Here is a 23208-nt window from a genome sequence, read left to right on the forward strand (position 1 = left end):
TAATCCATATCATCATTCTAGAACTTAACATGTTTTGTCACAACATCTCTGTATCATTTGCTGTATCCAGGATTCCTTGTTCCTTTTCTAGAGTTCTACAAAAAGCCTAGAGCATTTATTTAGAAAGGTTCTTGGGGGACTAGAATGCCAGGTCTCCCCAGATTACCAGGATTTGTCCCACATCATCTCACACATCAGCATAAAGAAAAAGTGGGACCGCTGTGATACAATTGTGATACAATCGAAATTTGACAGCTATTTCTGGGTAACAGAAGTCATAGAATTGTCCAGATTCAAAGAGCTATAGATGCTGAAAGAAAAAATTCTGAGTTCTTCACCCAGATCTAGTTCTTTGACCAATATCGAAAAAAGGACAAATGTTCTGAGTCCATTCTCTCTTTGGTGGACTCAGTAACTACTGTATTGCATAGACTGAAAAACTGTATATACTCCTGTCTATGTACATATGTAGATACGTACATACGGATCTATCTATCTATCTATCTATCTATCTATCTATCTATCTATCTATCTATCTAACTTTCCAACACCTATCTCTATCTATCAATCCATCCATCTATCTACCCCTATCCATCCATCCAACCTTGGATCCATCTTCTACAACTACTACTCTTCCTCTTCTATTTCTCCTTCTTCTTGATCTTCCCTTATTCATCCAGGATATTATAACCACTTTTGCCTCCCTGAGTTTGTACACTGCCTTAGTAAATATTAATTACATCATAACAAATAAAAACTTTTCTCTGTGGGTTTCTTTCTCCATATTTCTCCACCCCAAGTCTTTGTAATCCCTGTCTTCCACAACACTTGCTAAAATGTGACATTCCTTAGATCTCTGACACTGTGACACTAAAAATCTTGTGTAAAAGAATGTTTGTTTAAAAATGCGAGTTGTGCTTAAAACAAGCCCAAAACCAACATCTAACAACTTTATACTTTAGTAACTTGCAAACACACCATCTAAGTTTGTTTCTTTATATGACAAATGCAATTTACATATAATGAATTCAATGAGTTGAGATATTCAATGTATATTAGTTCTCTGCCATGAAGTTCACAAAAATGTTTTCTAACTAAATAAATTTTTGTTAAGAGGTAAAATCCATAGAATTTTCTAAATGGAAATGGAAAGATGTAAAAAAAAAAGCTAGAAAATAGAGTTAATCATAAGTTAGAAGTTTTATGGAAGATAAAAAATCAAGGTCATATATGAAACTGCTGTATTCATTAAAATTCCTTAGGCCAAAATTCAGTACACTTGTATACAATTAGAATGTAATTCTCTGTTGGGAATAACAGTGACAGAAGATGCCACTTAGATTCAACCCTTTATACAGAGAAAAGGAAAATCCATGCTAGAACTCTCTTTTGGGAGCCTTAAAATGGCCTGCAAAAAGAGCCTGTCTTCGTCAGGGAGTATTCTGTCTCTCAACTACTTGAATTAGAAAAGACTTTCAAAAGATCAATGAAACATCCTGTCAAAGCTTGCCTCATGGGATTGTAGGCTATGAGAACAGATGAGATCAATCTGAGTGCAATAGAAGTGGGAAAGTAGGTCATGCACTTACTTAAACCTCCTTGAAATACAGGCTATGTAATCTACTGATACCTGAAAGAAATTATTTCCTGATGTACTGGCTCACAGGAAGCATTGGGGATGCTTGGTTATCACAAGCAGAGGTCTCACACACACACTGGAAGATGATGAAGGAAGGATGGGTTTTTCCTGATAAAATATACATGAGAGAAGTAGTGCTTTGCAGCCAATTCACTGGGCATGATAAAGCACTGGGCTGTGCTTACAGAAGAGGTCAAACATAAAATGGTTGATTCACCAGGAACTTCAGGACTGGTGTTTGCCTTCAGTGCCTTTGCAGAGCTCTAAGGGAGAATGTGAACTTGTAGAAACAACTAACATTTTTAAGGAAAGGGTGAAATGTTGTCTAACAATTTTCCTTTTTATGAAATACTTTTCTATCATTTTTGAGATTATAACTGCATTATTTTCTCTTCTTTTTCATCCTTCCAAGCCCTCACTACACTACTCCTTGCTGTGCTTCTAATTTATGACCTCTATTTTCATTAATTGTTGCTACATGCATATACATATATGTGTATTTATATATATTATATATATTTCCTAAATGTAAACCAATCATTCTGTATAGCTAGCATATGTTTTCAGGACTGACCATTTGATAGTGAGTATCCAACTGGTGTGTTCTTCCCTGGGTAGGACTATTTCCTTAAGTCTCAGGAAGTTCTATGGAAAGAGACAGGAGGTTCATAATACTCAGCAATTAAACCATGGCTGGGAAAGCTGAAACTTACAGGATTAACAAGGCCCTTCCGCTCCCAAGGTTAAATAGGTGGTAACTAAGGAGAACTGAAGAAATGAGACCCTCTGTCTCATTCAGCTGCAAACAAGTCATGTAGACACATTCAGAGTTCCAGTCTTCATGAGTCACCCATTCTAATGTAAGCCTTTGTGATGTCACACATTAGAGTTATTCATATTCCTATAAGTAATCCCATACCTATACTCCTGTATTAACCTCAATAAACTCATTAATTTGAGGGAAAAGGAATTACACAGTCTTCCCTGAGAGGCAGATACATAAAGGGGAACTGATAAGTAATACAAATGGCCAACTTCTGGCTTCCTTTTTATTTTCTGTACTGAGACAAAGGCTTAGTAGGCTTTGTCTTCCACCAACAGGCTGCCTCTTCCAGCTGTCTGGTTGAGGACAGATAGGCATGTTCACAGTCAGTCCTGAACATGGTCACTTGAAGCTGCAAGTAATCACCCAGAGTCAGATATTGGGGCAAAACCTGAAAAATCAGAGATGCAGAGTAGGAAGCCAATTATTCTATCTATCTATCTATCTATCTATCTATCTATCTATCTATCTATCTATCTATCTATCTATCTATCTATCTATCTATCTTCTTCCTTCCTTCCTTCCTTCCTTCCTTCCTTCCTCCCTCCTTCCTTCCTTCCTTCCTTCCTTTCTTCTTTGTTTTTTCCAGACAGTGTTTCTGTGTGTAGCTTTGCGCCTTTCCTGGAAATCACTTTGCAGACCTGGAAGTCACAGAGATCCCTGCCTCTGCCTCCGAGTGCTCAGGCTGGCCTCGAACTCACAGAGATCTGTCTGCCTCTGCCTCCTGGGTGCTGGGATTAAAGATGTGCACCACCACCACCCGGCTCTTTCTTTCTATTTATTTTATGTACATTGGTGTTTTGCCTGTGTGTGTCTGTGCAAAGGTCCCCTGGAACTAGAGTTACAGACAGTTGTGAGCTGCCATGTGGGTGTGGGGAATTGAACCTGAGTCCTCTGGAAGAGCAGTCACTGTTCTTCACTCCTGAGTCATCTCTCCAGCCCCAGCCAATACTTCTTAACCCTATGAAATACTCCACCAAAAGAGAGTAAGTACCTCTCTCACCCCACCTTATCACACTCTCTATTCACCCAGCTCTATCACTTCCTTTCTGTCTGTACAGACCTCCAGACCTCTATAGTTAACTAATGGCTAGCTCCTCCTTCTGATTTTCAGGCAAGCTTTGTTAGAGCACAATAAAATATCACCACATTTCCCCCCTTTTTTTGGTCTAAAGTAAAAAAGTGTTATAACTAATATAAGAAAAACTACATACAATAAATTCAATAACTATATAAATATATACAGGCAATAAATACATTAAGTACAATAACTATATACAATATACACAGGCAATAAATACATCAAAAATGACTAGTCCATTTGGACATGACAAAATCAGAAAAAATACTCCATTATCTATCCTATCTTTGTGAATCCGAAGGATGGTGTCTAATTCTCCTTCTATCCTAATTTGTATTACCAACCAAAAACTATCTTTTGATGTCTTTCAAACTTATACACTTTACACCTCTTTAGTGAGTTTCTTTTCTAAACTTCTTCAACAAGGAAAACTATAACTATCTAATGTTCAACTCCTTCAGAGACCTGAGAAGGAAATAATATTAACTGAGTAAACAGGAACTATAACTAAGTGACTTCCACAAAATGTGAGAAATAACAGAAACAGCTGGTTGCCTGGATAGTCACTCAAGATTTCTCTGCACCATTGGGACATCCATCTTTGGCCTACAGGCCTAGCATATCTGTCAGACTCATTGCGAAGCAGGATTTTCTGAAGGGCCTTTCTACTTTGTCTTTGCAAGGTGCAGCAGTCCTTTTTTTGTGTCCTGCTTGTCCATTTTGGACAGCATACTGTCAGCAGTTGATGTAAGGTCACTTTCTTACCCAGTGGCTAACTTTGCCACAAATAAAGTAAACACTATATTGACTTTCTTCAATGCCCATTGTCTTCTTGAAGAAGATTGATACTGTGAGGAGCAGACATGTCTCTTAGTCAAAAAAAAAAAAGAAAAAAGCTTTCTCTCTTCTCTCTCTTCCCTCCTCTCCTCCCCTCTCCTCCCCTCCTCCCCTCCCCTCCCCTTCTCTCTCTCTCTCTCTCTCTCTCTCTCTCTCTCTCTCTCTCTCTCTCTCTCTCCCTCTCTGCTGGCAGATCAGGATGAAGCTCTCAGCTACTGCTCCAGCATCATGTGTACCACCATGCTCCCCATCATGATGGAATGGACTAAACCTCTGAAACTGTTTAGGTATTACATTAAGGTCTAGTAGGAGTTGATCTTTGAACCAAGTGAGAGGGAAGAATGGGACAGAGTCAGCAGAAGACTGTCGTACAATGGGACGAGGCAAGCAGGAGGCTAACCAAGCCTTTTGCACAAGGGGAACACAGGCCATTTCAAGAGCACCGTTTACGGAGCACACAACAGCCTTGAGACTGATAAATCCAGCCTCTTCAGGAGAAAAAGCCAAGTTCTTAGGAACCAAAACCTTAACCCCTTCAAGGCCCTGGCCACCAGCCCTAGACTGGCCTTGCCAAGTCTGACCCTGGGTGAAGACACAGAACAATGTTCCTTTTGTACTTTCATCAGGGCCTCTGCAGTCTTGGATGAGTCAAGCTTTCAACAGGAAGTAAAAAATTTCTGCACACCAAAAGAAACAGTCAGATGAAGAAACAGCTTAGGATGGAATAAAATGTGAAGAGCTAAATATCTGACAAAGCACTAATTTCTAAAAACATAAAGAACTAAAAAAATGAAAAGAAATACTAAATAAGTCAAGCAACCTAATGAATGGGCTAATAAAATGAACAGACAGTCCCATAAGATAAAACAAAAATGACCAATAAACACATGAAGATGGCATTTAACCTCACTAACCATGGAGAAGTGCAAATTACAACTACATTCAAGGATTGGAGGTATGTCTCAGTTGGTAGAGTGCTTGGCTAGCATGGACAAAGCTCTGAATTCAATCCCCAGCACCGCATAAATCAAGTGTCGTGGCACATGCCTATAATCCCCAAAATTGGGAGGTTAGAGGCAAGAATTTAAGAAGTTCAAGGTCATGGATATAGAGAGAGTCCAGCCTTGCATGCGTGAGACCTTGTTGTCTCAAAAACAACAACAACAAAATATTATGTTTTATCTCACTCTAATCAGAGTGGCAATTATTAGCAAAGTGATAAATAAAATAATAATGAATATTGATGAGGCTATGGACAAAGGGAACCTTATTTACTGCAGGTGGGAATGTAAACTAGTCCAACCACTATGGAAACTGGTATGGAAGTTCACCAAAACATTTGAAATCTACCACATGCACTGACTATATCATTCCTAGGTATTTACCTAAAATTCTCCAAGTCAACAGATTACAGAGATACTTGTATGGTAATGTTTATTGCAGCATCATTCCCAATAGCTGAGTTATAGACAAACATAGATGTCCAACAGCAGAGGACTGGGTAAAGAAAATGTGGCATGGATACATAGTCAATTTTTTTTCAGGCATAAAGAGGAAAAATGTTATGTCATTTGCAATAAAATGGATATAGCTGGACATGACCATATAAGTGAATTAAGCCAGTCCCCAATATGTAGTTCAGATATTTTATATAGAAAAATAAAATCATGTATGTATATATGGCGTGAAAATAGAAGCAAAACCATCTAGGAGAGTAAAGGGGTCTAGTGGGAGGGGAGGGGTGAAGAAATGGAAGGGAGGGAGAATGCACTCGGTACAACAATGTGCAATATAGACTTGGGTGAAAATGTCCTTATGTAACGCAGTACCATGTACAATGAATATACACAATGAAAATATTTTAAACAGAAATAAATTGTTAATCTTAAAAAAAAGAAAAAAAATCTATGTTATCATTTTCAATGCCATATTCTGAAGATCTCTGAAGTGCTTTTAAGATGACCTGTCTATCTAAAATATATTTCTGCTTGACCTTGAGAACAGACCTAATATGACTACAGGTTTGATTGTAATGACTAACTACTAACCTGCATTTCTTTATTATCCTAAATAGTTGGCAATAACTTTTAAGGACTGAAAACTGCACTGCATTGTGAAATGAACTGTATAGGAATGATACATTGGACAAGACTAGAAATATATATAGAAGCATTTTCTAACAAAATCAATCTCAAATTTGTATCAATATACATAATTTATATACAATATACAAAAATCCAATGTGTAATATTTAAAACTAGTAGTTCCATTCTAAAAGTAGATTCAAAAATCTAACTTTCTATATTACCATATCTATATCCTCTCTTTTTCTTTTCAGAGTAGATTCAATAATCTACCCTTTCACCTACCTTTTCTATATCCCTTTCAACATATGAAAGTCTGTAAATGGAATCCACCATAAATATAACTAAAAGAAAAAATACCCACATGATCATCTCATTAAATGCTGAAAAGGCCTTTGACAAAATTCAACATCCCTTCATGATAAAAGTCTTGGAGTGATCAGAGATACAAGAAACATACCTAAACGAAATAAAGGCAACATACAGCAAGCCTACAGCCAACATCAAACTAAATGAAGAGAAACTCAAAGGGATTCTACTAAAATCAGAAATAACACAAGGCTGCTCACTCTCTCTATATCTATCAACATTGGACTTGAAGTTCTAGCTAGAGCAATAAGACAACAAAAGGCGAACAAGGTGGTACAAATTGGAAAGGAATAAGTCAAACATTCACTGTTTTCAGATGATATGATAGTATACATAAGTGACCCCAAAAATTCCACCAGGGAACTCCTTCAGCTGATAAACACTTTCAGTAATGTGGCAGGATACAAGATTAACACACTCAAAAAAATCAGTAGCCCTCCTATATACAAATGATAAATGGGCTGAGAATAAAATCAGAGAAACATCCACCTTTACAATAGCCAAAGACAACAAAAATTCATTGGGGCAACCTATCTGATAAGAACTTTAAGTTTTAAAAAAAGAAATTGAAGAAGATATCAGAAAATAGAAAGCTCTCATATGCTCTTGGATAGGTAGAATCAACATAGTAAAAATAACGATCTTACCAAAGGCAATCTTCAGATTCAATTTAATCCCCATCAAAATCCCAACAAAAGTCTTCACAGACCTTCTAAGAACAATTTTCAACTTCATATGAAAACCAAAACCCAGGATAGCCAAAACAATCCTGTACAATGAAGGAATGTCTTGCAACATCATCCCTGACCTCATGGACCCCTATAGAGCTATATTTAAAAACAACTTGGTATTGGCATAAAAATAGACACATAGATCAATGGAATTGAATCAAAGACCATGACTTTAATCTAAAGACATATGAACACCAGATTTTTGACAAAGAAGCTAAAATTATACAATGAAAAAAAGAAAGCGTTTTTGACAAATGGTGCTGGCATTCACACATGCTAGAATGCAAATTGATCCATTATCTGTGCCCATGCACAAAACTCAAGTCCAAATGGATCAAAGGCCTCAACATAAATCCAGTTACACTGAACCTGATAGAAGAGAAGTAGCACAGACACTGAGAGCAACAACTAATACATGGGACCTCCTGCAACTGAGATGCTTCTGTAAGGCAAAGAACAGGGTCAACAGGACACAATGACAGCCTACAGAATGGGAAAATATCTTCACCAACCCACATCTGACAGAGGGATGATCTCCAAAATATATATAGAACTCAAGAAACTAGACATCAAACTATTAAATAATCCAATAAAAAAAAAAAAGGTTTCTGGGCTACACGCTGCTTTGATAAAGCTTAGACCCACTATTTCTGAGACTTGATGACTCCCAGAGCTGGCGGAAAACGTACCACTGCATGTTGGGAAGCTGAAGTGGGCGGAGCCAGCAGCCACAGAGCCATTTCAGTCTTAGAATGGTACAGTTTAAAGAAATAGGCTCAAGGTAATATAAAAAAATAAGCCACGTAAAGATGGCTACCACACAGAGAATATGGATTATGTTCTCTTTGATATTCATAACTGAAGAAAAACATTTGATTACAAAAGCTGTTGAGTTATGCCAAAACGTATATTTTAAAGGTACCTTGACTTCAAAATTTGGATTTAAGGATATGTTACTTTGGAAAAGAGGTTCTGCTTTTGTTTCCAAGGAAAGCCAGAGGCTGTGGATTTGTTCCAGATTAAGATACATCAGGTTTCACCAGCCAAGACCCCCTGAAAGATCTCCAATGACACCATGGTCCAGATGATCTAACATCCAGAACGGTTTCAAGGCAACTGGTTCACACAATACAGCTTAAGGACTACCATAGCCTAAAATTTTCTTTGCATCCCCATAAGATACAGCACGCCCCTCCAGCAGAAGTAGTAAGAGATGCTAGCCCAAATCCAAACATCCAAGCTGGCTTAAAGGTGAATTGCTCACTCCCTCTAAACCAGACATATTGCAAAAAAAAAAAAAAATGTTGAGATCCTCTGTCCAAATCAGAAGAGCCTCTGAGTGGACAGAAAAAAAACAATATTTTTATTTAAAACAGGTTGATTATAAATGACTCTTCTAAAAAGAAAAATATGATATAGATATATAGATTTAGAGATGATAAGATAAAAGGTAGATTAATGAACCTACTTTAAAGAACAACTTGTTTAAAATGTTTTAATTGGTAAAATTTTAGTTTATTGATACAACTTGAAGTTAATTTTGTTATATTGTTTTATATTCTATTCTGGAAATACTATTTATATAACTCATTTAAATGTAATGGATAATTAAAAATAGATTAATCAATAGCATCTATGATAATCATATTTGTACCATGAAGTAAGTCTCTAGATACATAGATATATTTCAATACATAGAATCTAAACATTTCACAGACTGAGAATATGGCATTTAAATAACTAGAATCTGTTGACATAGACACATTGTCTGGCATGCACCAATTGATCCCAAGAATGTTGACTTCTAAGACATTCCATTGGAAGTTGCTTTTTGCACAAAATGCACTACTGCAAAGAAATGCCTTGCCTTGACGGCTGACAGTACAAATGCAATGCCTTTCTGACAGCAACAAGAAAGACCACTGTACTCTGCAAGACAGGGTAAGATGGTCTTTCAGAAATCGCTTCTGAACATGGTCTGTCAGATACTCTTAAAAAATGCGGTACAGATCTAAACAGAATTCACAACAGAAGAATATTAAATGGCCAAAAGACATTTAAGGAATTGCTTAAAATCCTTAGCCAAGAGGGAAATGCAAATCAAATGGCACTAAGATACCATCTCACTAACAACCTCATAGCTTGATGAGCTCTACTGACACTGGGGGAATCTTCATAACTAACTATGTAACTTTTTTTGAGCCCACCAATCTCTAAAATTCTGAAGATCTTCCCTGGGTGAATATTCACTTCAGAGGTCTCATCCCTACTACTCCCCTTTATCCTGACCTCATTTCTAAGCATCCTTTCTTTCTCAAATTATTGATTATTAATCTTAAGGAGGGGAAAATCTAACCGTGGACAGTGCATGTGAAGTGAGCTTTCAACTTCACTTAGATAAAGTTTCTAATGAAGCAGAGGCCTAGATTTCTGGCTTTGGAAGGAGGATCTACCTAAAGGCTTCCATTGTGAATCCAGAGGCTCCTGAAAATGGCACCTTGGTTTCAAGTCACTTTTGGGTGAGGTATGTAACAGGGATGAAATAGCTATACCAGGTGACATCAGCACATGGACATTCTACTGTATCCTGGAGAGCCCTGGCATTCCATGTGATGTCACCAGTGTTGTGGCAACACCAACTGTCATTGGGGCATTTGTGCAGTGTCTTGTGTTTCACCTACAGACATGCTGTCTAGACTGAACAGGATTGTTGGGAGACAGGATGGAGAGCACAGGGAGACCAAAGGGAGGCAGAAGGAAGATGGCCTTCAGTCTCCATGTCACACATCAAGAAATAAATGGTTCTGGGGAAAGCGCAGTGAGTCCTGGGAAAGGGATGGGGAGCTTCCTGAAGGAGGAAGGCTTGAGCTGCTCCTTCCAGGAGTGGGGCTAAGCAGGTGAGAGTTTCTGAGAAGCAATGGGCCTACCTGCTCCTCTGAGTTCTTCAAGAGCAGAACAAAGTTGAGGATTTTCAAGGTTAGTTTGGCAGAGAGCCAGGAATATTCATGGCTGCAGCTATTCTGTTGAGGGCCCTCTGCTTTCACTCTGAGTGGGAAGGAAGCACATGGGGACTAAAGAGGTTTCAGTACCAGCCCAGCAACTCACACACACTGGATGTCTTTTGGTGTGTGTCACTAATAACAGAGAGAGTAATGTCCCCTGGACAGAGCTAGAGGCTCTCACATTTTAAATAACAACCACTAGCAGGGCAGGAACCATCAAGTATTGCTTCATGTCAGTGATCCCTAAGGTTTCTGAGTTCCTGCACTCTCACTAGCCAGTCATCTTCTCTCTACCTTGAGTGTAGGACTGGGATATCACTCTTCCTGTAAGTATTTGTTCTTGGTGTCAGAGGGCTCACCTGAGGATGCCCAGTTCATAGGTATTTTCAGTCACACCTTTCAATGGTTGATAACATCTTTGCTAACTTCTTGATGGATGGAATGTATTCTCCTGACGCTTTTGGCAAAAGTTTCATCTTTACCTATGTGACTTATCATTGCTCTGACAGGACCCACATAATCCTCCACCATCCTCATACATTGTAACTGCCCTGTGGATCTTCTCTGATGTGCTTATTCACCTCGTGGAACTGATCTTCCTTCCCCATTATACTGAGCTAATTTCTTAGCATCCTTTATTTCTCATCTTGTTAGAGATCATCAGGAAGAAAGAGCCATTCCTGGGCACAGTTTGGAAAATGAGTCTTGCCCTCCATACATGATGAACTATTGAATTAGAATGAACTAGATTCTAATGAATCAGAGAGATCTCTGGATTGGAAGGAGAAGGTGCTGAAGGCCTTTCCCTCTGTCTCAGGGAAGACTCCTGGACAGGGCAGCTTGGCTTTTGGTGAATTGGGGAAGAGTTTGTTATAAGATAGGTGAAGGCTGTTGGCAGTGACCCTAACAGTCCCTTCTCTGGAAATTCTATTGTATCCTGGAGAGCCCTTGGCATCTTTTGTGAAATCACCAGTGTTGTGGCAATGCCGAATGCCCTTGAGGAATTCATTAAGTGCGTATAGAGTTCACCAATCAACATGTTGGCAAGATTGAGCATACTGACTGGAAGAGAGATCTCTGGTTTTTTAGGGAGGAGTTGAGGCCAGAACTGGACCTTCTAGTAATGGGGTTCAGTAGCTATAATCATCTGAAGTCATGCGCCTATGCTGCTTCTCTGGGTCCCTAAAGAGCAGATCCAAAGTGGAGGTTTCTGACGGTTAGTTGGCAGAGGGCCAGGAATGGTCAAGGATGCAGTGCTGTGCTAGGACCTTTTTCAGTTCATTCTGACTGTCAAAGAATGCCAAAGGAGGCACAGAACCACTAATGAGGTATCAGGGTAGCATGTTGCTGCACTTTATTCTCAGTGGATTTCTGTAGGTTTCATGGATATCTGATATAAATACCAGAGAGCAAAACTTTCCATCCATGTACCCAGGTCTGAGACATTCAGTGTCTTTTAGTCCTGCACACAGGTTATCGGGCAGGGAGGTACAAATCACCAGGCAGTCCAGGACTTTCTTGGATCATAGCAGGTATCTGGAGACAATTCCAAACCAACATGACTGGCCTTGCTTATGCCTTTCAGGGACAGTGGGGCTGCAGTAGGGCCTGAGGCATATATCTATCCTCAGAGATTGGAGACAGACACATCGCTTATGGACCCCAGTTTAAGGATATCTGCTCTGAATTTTGGGCCTTCGTTGGGTTCCATGCATTTCCTCTCCCTCAGGCCTCCTCTTGGGACTCCACATGATCTCTCTTGGCCCTATGCCATTCGTCTGTACAAATTCACTGTGTTTATGTACCTACAGGGACTACTAGGAAGGCATCATCCACACCTGTCTTCCTCACTGAGCAGGAGCAGCAGCTGAACCAGGTGGATAAACTGACCCTTCAGCTACAGATGATGACCAATGAGAGGAATGAACTGCTGGAACTCCTGGCCCTTTATAACAACAATGAGTTGAACAACAGGTATTCATCATGCCCTTTTCTCTGGTAACTGTCTTGACCCTACTGTGTCCTGAGTACATCTGAGAGGCAGAACTGAAACCTGTAGGAGTGAGATTTGACACAGGCTGTTCTGATTCCTCCAAATGAGAAAGCAGAGCCTGTGGCCTGAATCACTATCTACAGACGGGCAGGAAGGTGTAAGATCACAACATGCATTTCAAGAGGCCTTGACAGACATCGGCTTTTAGGAGATGCTTGGTGCTCTGGGTTGAGTGTTTATATTTATTTTTGCTTTTTGCTCTGGGAATAGGCTGAAAGGCCTTGTGGTCCTACTCATCCATCTGTGTGTCTGGAAGGCTTGGAGTTCATCCCTGCTCCTCTCTGGTCTTGCTCCTTATACTTTGAGGCAATACTCCCTACCTGCATTTCTTTGACATCCTGTGTGTGGGTTCATGTGTGTGAAGTGCTCTCTAAGGGGCCCAAACATTGCAAACAAAGCAGTGGCCGGTTTTGCCCTTTTCACTTCTCTCTCCCTTGATAAACCATTAGATAACATTCCTAAATTTAGTCCCCAAAGTCCATTCCCTTTTGTGGACACTGACTCATTCTTGAAACTAAACACCAAAGTTCAACAATCAAAATTTATTACTTGGTTACACTGGCTAACCTGTCCCATCAGAGCTCAACAATTTACCCAGCACAGACTTAAACTTCTCTACTTAAAAACCCACTGTTAAAAAAGCCTGCTGCTTGCTGTGTGCCTTCGCCTGCTCAAGAGACAGGCTCCCAAGCTATGCTTGCACTGCTAGGTTAATAAATCTCCTTGTGCTGAGGATTGTGTGTCTGAGTGTGTTCTGTACTGTCTCTGAGAGGCTCACTTACAGTGTGTGTGTGTGTGTGTGTGTGTGTGTGTGTGTGTGTGTGTGTGTGTCCTTTCAGATCCTGAGAGTCAGAGATTGATAGTAGGTCTGAATATTCACATGTCTCAAAGATTTCAGGTGATGGAAGTGCTGAGGCCAGGGAGCCCCACATTGAACATCACTGCTCTCAGCCTTTGTGCTCATCCTGGTCCCTCATTGGAATCCCCTTGGGTGTTTATAAAGCCATTTGAATGTAGTGCCTCCCCATGGCAATACAGATCATGAGTTCTGGGTATCCTTGTAAGGAGAAAGAATCTCTGTTCTCAAGACAGTGGGAATGTCATTGCAGATTTCAGATACACCCCCATCTGTGGCACAGACTGCTCAGACCTTCATAGCCAGCTAGTCTGCTCCTAGAGGTCTACTGAGGGAGCTCATGTAGCCCTGTCTCCTTCCCTATTGACACCCAGCCTTTCCTGGCCATGGGACAGTAAGGCAAGTCTAATGCACATCAGGAGGTCCAGTATAGAATTCAGGGTGTGACATCCAGTGGGCTACGGTAGTATAAAACAGAACCTTAATTCATGTGGTCCCTGAGGCCTGTATTCATGGGGTTTTTTGCTCCTGGGGCCATGCCCTACCACAGGCTGAAATCTGAGCTGGAGATGCTGAAAACACAGCATAAGAAGGAGATGTCAGATGTAAAGAAATTCCCCAAGAAGATTTGTGAGGCTTCGTACAAGTGCAAGGAGCTGAGTGAGCAGACCAACTCCTACCGGTGAGTGCCTAATTTAGATGGGACCCCTGAAATTGTTAAGGACTGCTTCTGGTAGTCTGAAGTTTTTCCAGACCTGCCTGATGCATCTGTCAGGAGGAATCTGTCCCATCCACCTCCTGCATCCAAATGGTCCCAAAGACACACACAGAGGCTTATATTACTTACAAACTGTATGGCCAATGGCTTACATTTCTTGCTAGCTAGCTCTATCATCTTAAATTAACCCATTTCTATTAATCTATGTTTGCCACATGGCTGCTGCATGGCCAGGCTGCTGGCATGTTTCTCCTTGGGTGGCAGCTGGCATCTCCTCCACCTCTGACTTTCTTCTCTGTCTCTTCTGGATTTTTCTGCCTGGCTCCATGCTGCCTTGTCATAGGCCAAAGCAGCTTCCTTATTAACCAATGGGAGCAACACATATTCACAGCATACAGAAAGACATCCCACAGCAGCTTCTTCCCTTCTTCACCTTTGAACAAAGTTGGGCTGTGGTTCTAGCCTGTTTACCTCTTAGCAAGCAGCCTGTCTGATAGCTCTTGGACTTGTGCCTCCTAGACTGAGTTCTCCTAAGAGTGAAGAGTCTGAGAGCCCCTCCCAACATTTTCCTGTCAGCTTCTGGAACTTCTAGACAGAAAACACGGTTTTCACCATGAATGTTTTCTGTGGCTCTGGCAGGAGCTTACAGAGCTGGTTTCTATGGAAAACATGAAATGTATTCCCACTGGGTCTTCTGTCCCCCCCCAGCATGGTTTCCCTCTTCCTGCTCATGTTTTCTCAATACTGTGAACAGTTAAACACCAGGGTGTGTGGTGGAGAGGTAGGGGATCTAGTTTTCAGAGTTACATGGATCCCTTTTGCTGTCAGGGTATTCAGAAATAGTTTGAATCTTTCTGGAATTTGGCTATTCTCTGGCTTTTGTCTGCACCTCAGTCATGCTGCCATGGCTAATGTGGCTTCATCCCAGGGATCTGGGGTTGGGGACATGACACCTTGCAGGAATAATGGTATTGGGAGGCAGGAGTGCAGATGGAGGTGGAGCTCATCATTTTTGGTGATATTTCAGCACCCTCTACAGTCAGCTCCTGAGTGAATGGACTCGGCTGATGGAAAAAGTGAGCATGTTGAAAGAGGACAACAGAAAGCTGCATGGGGAGCAGATTTTACTACAAGAGTCCTGTGAGGAGGCCAGGAGGCTCTGTGAGGAGGCCCATGAGAAGATCTATGACCTTTGGACAAAGCAGCAGCAGGTAGGTTGAAGCAGCAGGGCCAAGCTGCCCACCTGTCTAACCATACACATACATATACACACACTCATGTAACCCTCTACTCACTTATCCAACTGACCCATCCCATCCAATAGTTCATTTCTGTGATCATTCACAAGTCTTTCTGGGGAGTTAGCCTCTTGGAAGGCACTGCATGACTGCCAAGGAAACCCTACTGCTCTGCTAGAAGCTGCAGTCCATCGAGGGAGACGGGTCAATCACTTGTCACTTACTGATATGTTAGCATGGAAGGAGCGGTGTTATGATGGGAGCCACATAGGGATTAGCACAGAGATCTGATTGATTGAGTTCAAGAATCAGGATCTCATTTGCTTGCAGAGGTCATATGAGATCAGAGGCAGAAACAGTATGGAAGGAGGAACATCCCCTACAAACGCCAAATGACTGGGTCTTGTGGACATCTTTTTGGGTGTCATATGGCATTTTACCCTCTTGTTCCCAGACTGCCATGGCGTTCTCTTTACCTGGTTAACCTCTTGGTTCACACTGACAGAAACTAAGTAACAGCTTGTCAATACTGTTTCCTGTGACTGGCATTGGTCAGTTCTCCCATCCTGGATCTTACACTCGGAAGCTCACTGGATGACCAGGGATGTGGCAAGGGCTTATGACAGGCGGGAGTCAGGGTGGCAGATTTGAGATTTTAAGAGAACAATTTCTCCAACTGCACCAACATAGCCTGCAGAAGCACAGCATGTTTCCCCAGGCATGTTTAGTCTCAAAATGATGGAAAGCAGAACTGTGGGTCTCACTTGAAACAGCTAGTGTGAGGAGTCTAAATTCAACTGGTAATGCCATCCTCATTCAGTTGATGTCCTCCTCATTGCATTCTGTTCACTTATGATTTGAGGTGTGTGTGTGTGTGTGTGTGTGTGTGTGTGTGTGTGTGTGTGTGTGTGTGTGGTGTATGCATGCGTGAGGGTGCACACATTTGTTTGTTTGTTGGAAGGCCACATCAAGCGACCTCTGTTGCTTTCTCCCTTATTCCCTTTAGCCCAGGTCTCTCACTGAACCTGAAATTTTCTCTTCTGGCTAAGCTGGACAGCCACAGATCTTTGGATCTCCTGACTCCTCACAGTAGAGCTTCCTGTCTTTTTCTGTCTCATCTCATTACTAAATGATTCATTTGGTCAGAAAAAGAACTGACTTGCTGGTTTCTCTTAATTTTTACACACTTTTATTACTTTGGAATTCAATTCATTTTGTAATAAATAGCAAAAATCAAACAATGGAGCTATTTGAAAAATCAACATAGACTTTTCTTTCACAGCATAGAGGTAACATCCCAGGATATTTCTAGTTTGTCTTACTGGCTACACAATACAGAACCTGACATTTTGATGCTCACTCTATCATGTATATGACTGTGTCTTAGGACAGATTCCTCCTCATAGTTGTATAGAGTGCGCATTTCAGAAAAGTGCTGTAGGTGACCTAAGTAGCCTCCTAGTGACTTCCTTGGGGCTGTTTTCATATAATATGCACTGTAATCTGGTCAAAAGTTATTGGGTAATGACAATGGGTGACTTCCATTCTCTGGTCTATCACTGTCTTCTGTGGAAAAGTCTGGGCAGGTTTAGTGAGGAGTCTATGATGGGTCAACTTGGATCTGTCGGGAGGCTTCATGTCCAGCCCTCTTCCATGGGCACTTGGTCTTGTGTAGTCAAACTCAGTTGTGCAGAGGTTGTTACTTTTCTGTACAATCAGTGAGTCTGGTGATAAAAACTTTCCTAGGAGGGGAAATAAGTTCAGACCAGGGCAGAAGAGCCTGGATGGGTCTGAGTCTTTTAGATAGCGGGGAGGACCCACTACCTCCCCCTAGAGTAGAAAAGGTGCTACAACATTCTAGTCTTCTGCCTTGCTCTTCTGGGTACAAGAAAGGTGTGTGTGTGTGTGTGTGTGTGTGTGTGTGTGTGTGTGTGTGTGTATCTGTGTGTGTGTGTGTGTCTCTGTGTGTGTGTTGTATGTGTGTGTCTGTGTGTTGTCTTTATGTGCATCTTTGTGTGTATGGGAATATGTGTTTGAGCCTCTATGTGTATGTTCACTCACTCACAGAACAATGGAACATCTTTAAGAATGATGGAGACAGACTTCAATGAGAAAGTACTATGCCTAACCTGGTTAGTACCACTTTGCATCAGTCAAAGAACTGATGGAGCTGCCCATCATTCTGCATGTCCATAAAGCTAACAATAACAAAAGACAGAAAATTGATGCAAGGTAAAAGTTTTTCAGGTATTTGTAGAGGCAGAATTATTTATCTGCAAAGAAATCCTTTGGAGAAAAACAAAGTAATGGGGTCAATGAAGGTGAGAAAGAGGCTACTGAGAGGCAGGAAAGGTGCCTGAGAGTTTGTGTCCTCTGTTCTGGGTGAATGGTGGCTGACCACTGATGACTTCCCTGCATCCTGTTTTGTTTTTCTCCTCATTGTCTGCTGCCATTTTCCTTGCACCTTTCCCTAACCTTGGTTCAGCTAACCTTGTCCTTGGAGCTTGGCCTGGATTTTATTCTCTGAGAAATTCTGAACTGCAGAGGGTCTTGTGGCTGCATCTCAGTCCAGCAGAAGTCCCACAGCTATGCTGAGGTGTGAGAAGAGGCTGTCTCAGTGCACCCCTTAGGCTCATCACACTCTAAAGCACCCACTCCATGTTGTGTCTGCAGCACTCAGAAACTGCTTTTATTTTGAACTTCTTCATACTGAGTTAAAATTCATCCTGATGGAGGGTTCGCAGAAATGAGAATTCTCAGATATTGCTAGTAGTGTAAAATGGTGCAGCCCTGTGAGAAGCTATGTACAATTATTCAGAAAGTTGAACTGCAGACTCTAGGTGGACCATTGATTCTAGAATGGAAAGTAGGTGTCCACAGAGAATAGGGGACAATAGGGTTACAGCAGGACTCATCACAGCACTCCCAACTAGAAACTATTCAGATGCCCATCACTGATGAGTGAAAACATGCAATCTGGTCCACGGAATATTGTGAACCATGAAATAATACATGCAATCATTTGGCTGAGTTAGTCAACCTTCTGTTACTCAAAGAAATCCCTGACACAATCATGTTACTTGGAGGAAAGGTTAATATAAACTCCTGATTTTAGAAGTTTTCTAGTTTTCTGAGCTCATTGCTTTGGGCCTAAGGCAACCTGTGGTTTAGAGAGCTTCTTTAGGAGAAAGATGCCCTTGAGGAAGCATTGTGTGAGAGCAAGGGGCTGGTCCACTGCCATCCAGTGGTCCTGTGCTGGGGAACTAACCCTTCAATGCACAGACTGGGAACTTGCTAGGAGAGCTTGGATTACCGGTCAAAAAACCCTGGGGTTCACCTGTCTGTGTACAGGTTTATAAAGTAAGTACTACACTGACTGATCTGTCCACTGAGTTCTTCTCCCAGGTCACCAGGCATGCATGTGTTATACAGACACACAGGCAGGCAGAACACCCGCACATATAAAGTAAAATGAAATGAAAAATATCAAAACAGAGTAAAAGTACACAATCTTCTCCACATCTCTGTGTTCAGAGCATCCTCTGTTTTCCTGCCTCTGGGATGGACGATGGGTAGAGAGGGTGTGGGTTAATGAAAGGTAACTTTCTTCTCCATGCTATCCCAGGTGATCTCTTCTTACAATAGTGTTATCTGGGAAACTAAACATGGATGCAATGTAGTGTGCTTGTATGTGTGCATGCATTCACATGTGTGTGTTCAAGAGTGTGTATGTGCATGCATTCATGCGTGTGTGTGTGTGTGTGTGTGTGTGTGTGTGTGTGTGTGTGCTTGCACGTGTGTGTATTTAAAGGGGTGCACACAATCCTCTCCTAAAAACACAATGTTCTAATGAACAGGAACATCAAAGACTTGAGGAAGATCTTCAGTCCCTGATGAAGCAGAAGGAGCTGCTCACCCGGCAAAGGGACTTGGCAGCAAAGCTGCAGCATCACTTCACTGTGTCCCAGATGAGGTAGGAGCCCAGGATTCCAGAAGCAGGTGGATCCAAGTGGGTCCGCTGTACCTGGATCTCTGTCCTCCTTGAGTTTCTGTTCAATTGGCAAAGCTCCAGCCACAGCCAGGGAAAGAACACCTCAGAGTGTCATTGCTGACTCAGTCAATAGGAACTTCTGTCCAGGAAGCAATATGCTTTCTCCTTGGTCTTATGGAGATTGTGTCCTCTTCTTCCCTTCTGAGACCTCTAGTATCCTCTGAGTATCTCATCTCTAACATTAGATCTCCTCACAAATATTCACATGGCAGCCAGAAACCTAGAGGGGATCATCAATCATGAAGGAAAGTGTGTCCTCCTGCAACTTTATTTTCCATCAGGAATATCACGTTTAGAGATAAGTGTCTACCCTTTGGCAGATTTGCATACAGCAGCCCAGTGCTGATTGCAGGCTCTCTGCACTATTTATCAGTTTCTCATGAGAAGATTTACTCTGGTCATAAACAGAGTAGGAGTTGACAAGTTAAGCCCATGCAGGGTTCTGAGATGTAGGAATAATCAGAGCCTTCTCTGCATTGCTGTGTAGGCTCCACTAGAGGGCAGGCATAGAGTTTTCCAGGAGGTTCACATTCACCTGGTATCTAATCAAGCCAGGTACATCTTCCCTGACCTGTGCCTCAGACCTTCTCATACTGATATTTCTCCAAAATGATGTCTTTGGACTGTTGGAGAAACATGCTGTTTTTCTAACCCAGCACAGTGTGTATTTTCCAGTTAAATGTCTAGAAGTTTTTAAAAGTTGAGAAAAAAAATCCTGCCCAGGACCTCTCTGACCCTTTTGCCTTGGGGAAGCAGGGAATGAACTCAGCTGAAAGGTAATGCTCGATTGTCTAGCTGAGTAGATCTGGTGAGGGCTCAAAAGCTGACATGGCAGGTCCCCCAGGCTTGTGCCCCAGCTGTCTTCCTCCCCTAGGTTTGAAAACCTCCAGCAGGAACTGGAGCAGACCACAGCCCAGGATGAGAGCCTCCTGCAGATGGAGCTGCTGAAGCAGAAACACTATGTCCCAGGCAAGTCAGCCACCATTGAGCCCCATCCCCAGCAGTCAGGGATCATGGGGTGTGTTTCCTTCCTTAACTTTTGTTTACTAGGGATGAATAGGCCCTGATTTTTCATGCCAGTGGCACAGCAAAACTGTTTCTAAATCATATTTCCTTTACTGATTTTCCCTGACAGCACCTGTTAAGCCTGAGAAGGCTGGAAGAAGCCAGAGACACCTTGAAGGCATGACATTCTACACTCCAGGTTCAAGGCCTCCTCAGAAAATGCTACCTCTTTTCAGCTTTGAACTCAACAGTGAGGCAAATATCAACCTACCATCAGGCGATCCAGCCACAATATCATCCACATCTGTTGGCTCACTATCCCCAGAGAAAAGTTTGTGTCAGAAATAAGTCTAAGATACAGAGAACACAAAACAAATTACTAAAAACCCTGACTCCATATGTGATGGGAAATCTGACAAGGAAGACTGTGTTTATGTCACACTGCCATCCAGACAGACCACACCAAAAGCACAAGAGTCTCTCTACTGCAGTGCTGAAGCTGACGCCATGTCATGGGCAAGTGTAGCTGAAGATAATTCACTACAGAGAATAAGCCAGTTCCTCACCTCATTTGCGCTTCCATAGTGAAATTACAAAGAAAACTGAAATTTCCTTAATATTTTTGTTTTATATCTTGGGATATTTATGCATTGGTTTTTGGTTTTCTTCATTTTCATTTAAGGTTTTGTTAACTTTTGTTATTACTCTTATTCTTGTCATTGTTTTAATAGTTTGCTAAGGCTATACACTGTATATAATGATACTGTTTTGAAGGCCCCATTGAGTAAAATGAATGTATTTTATGAATAAAATACAATTTCAAACTTTTTACTCTGAGACTCTTCTTTAGTCAGGTGAGGTTTCACACTCCTGTAAACCTAGAACTCACAGGCTTGGATGTATCTCAGTAAGATCCAGGAAGCTCGGGCTGCACAAGGATTTTCCATTCATGGGTCTCAGGGCTACACAGGGGGATGGCACCTTGGATGTGGATGGCATAGCCCACTCCATGGATACCAACTACATACGAAAAAAACTAGACATATTGTATCTTTGAGGTCATATATTTAGCTACCAGTAAAATGTGGTACACTGTACACACATGTTCACAAAATCATCATTTAGACGAAATTAAGGGAAACAAAAATATATTGCTCCAGGCCTCTCAGGAAAAAAAATGTTCATTAAAATTGTATAAAAGAAATCAGGAAATGAAAGGCAATATGCCTCTGGTTTTCTTGAAATATATCATGAGTGATAACAGATCAGTAGAGATAATTTCCTGCAAGACATGTTGGGATATTTTGTGGTGTTTTCTTTATACTTAGGGTGTTTTACTACCACATACATGCAATTCCCACAGAGGCCAGGTGAGGGCAGAGTCCACGTGGAATTTAAGTTAAAGAGGTTTGTTAGCTGTCCTGTGGGTCTTCTGAGACAGCAATAAATGCTCTTAATGGATGAGCCATCTCCCCAGTCCCTGCATTGACTCTTGTCCTCCCAGCCATGTGTGCTGTATTAGGTGGATTGGATCACTCCCAACCAAAGACTTAAGTTTATTGAAAACTGTAGGGACAGGCATGCTAATTGTCTTAGGCTGCCACACATCCATTCAGGGCTCTCATAGGTTCAGGATCCTGCCCAAGTCTCACTGACTGTGAGAATGGAACAGATTTGCTAGATCTCTTCTAGGTTGACAACACCTATTAAGCCTGACTGATGAAATGCAGAATTCAGAAGACTCTCCTGGGGGTGGAGGTAGGATGAGGAATCCCTCTTGATGGTCCAGATAAGCAATGATGGGAGGAACCTCATGACTAGAGGGAGTGGATAGAGTTTGCGTCAGGGCCACATGTCTCTGGTGCAGAGTGATTCTGGGCAAAACTAAAAAAGGAGAGAAGTGGTTGAAGCTGCTCTTTTACTACAGCAGATCACGATTATATCGAGAAAATTCTTCAAGATGACTGATTTACTCCTGTGAAGCTACTCTGGGATAGATCTGACTTCTGAGACTAGAGTGAGGCAGAGATTTAATGTGTAAAGGAAGTAATTCCGTGTGCCTCCAGGCTAGAACTATCACTATCAAGAGCAAAAAGTACCTACTGTCTACTGATCTTAATGTGTGCGGATGTGTGTGTGTGTGTGTGTGTGTGTGTGTGTGTGTGTGTGTGTGTGTGTGTGTGCCATGTCTTGGCCCACATAAGCTAAGACATCTGGTTTTTCATTCCTCACTTAAGCTCGAATCTCTCCATCTCATATAATTACTCATTTAATTAGATTACTGTGTGTTCCATTGGAGAAATTTCAGACTTGTGTTATTTTACTTTCTTGCCCAGTGATTCTGTACAATTCATAATTGACATAATGGTGCTGTGAGGACCGACTACTCTAAAAGTTTTATCCCTGTCTGGTGTATTGGTCAGGGTTCTATGGGGTAACAACTTATAGAATGCATTTCTATATATACAAAAGCCTATTTTTTAGAATGACTTAGAGGCTGTGGTCCAGCTAATTGAACCTTGGCTGGCTATGATGGCAAAGTCCAAGAATCCAGTAGTTGCTCAGTCCACAATGCTTGATATCTCAGCCCATCAGTAGCATAGTCTGGAATCCCAAAGAAGTTGGCTCCAATGCCAGTGAAGGAATGGACTTGCTAGCAAGGTGAGATCAAGCAGCTAAAGAGCAAAAGCTCCCTTCCTCCATTTCTGTATATGGGCTACC

The 23208-nt window shown here is 41.5% G+C and overlaps 1 protein-coding gene and 1 long non-coding RNA gene across 2 annotated transcripts in view; one reads left to right on the forward strand and one right to left on the reverse strand.

Moving 5' to 3' along the window:
* Positions 1-2655: 2655 nt before the first annotated feature.
* Positions 2656-23208, reverse strand: part of LOC119087099 — a 31594-nt gene continuing 11041 nt past the window's right edge. Inside the window, exon 3 of the long non-coding RNA XR_005090533.1 lies at positions 2656-2853. This is a non-coding gene — a long non-coding RNA (uncharacterized LOC119087099). The remainder of the gene's footprint in view (positions 2854-23208) is intronic.
* On the forward strand, positions 9600-21318 carry LOC119087098. The gene is made up of 7 exons (XM_037201734.1): positions 9600-10382; positions 12378-12540; positions 14026-14157; positions 15221-15404; positions 19289-19404; positions 20357-20451; positions 20618-21318. The coding sequence occupies exons 1-7, from the start codon at positions 10250-10252 to the stop codon at positions 20833-20835; spliced, it is 1041 nt and encodes a 346-aa protein (XP_037057629.1). The 5' UTR covers positions 9600-10249; the 3' UTR covers positions 20836-21318.

The sequence above is a fragment of the Peromyscus leucopus genome, unplaced genomic scaffold (assembly GCF_004664715.2).
Source record: "Peromyscus leucopus breed LL Stock unplaced genomic scaffold, UCI_PerLeu_2.1 scaffold_1268, whole genome shotgun sequence".
NCBI classification, from domain to species: Eukaryota; Metazoa; Chordata; class Mammalia; order Rodentia; family Cricetidae; genus Peromyscus; species Peromyscus leucopus.

Excerpts from the sequence above, each read along its gene's own strand:
- LOC119087098 (XM_037201734.1), top strand. The coding sequence starts at position 10,250 with ATGCTGTCTAGACTGAACAGGATTGTTGGGAGACAGGATGGAGAGCAC. Across the intron at positions 14,158-15,220 it reads GAGCAGACCAACTCCTACCG|CACCCTCTACAGTCAGCTCC; the intron begins GTGAGTGCCTAA and ends GTGATATTTCAG. Across the intron at positions 19,405-20,356 it reads TTCACTGTGTCCCAGATGAG|GTTTGAAAACCTCCAGCAGG; the intron begins GTAGGAGCCCAG and ends TTCCTCCCCTAG.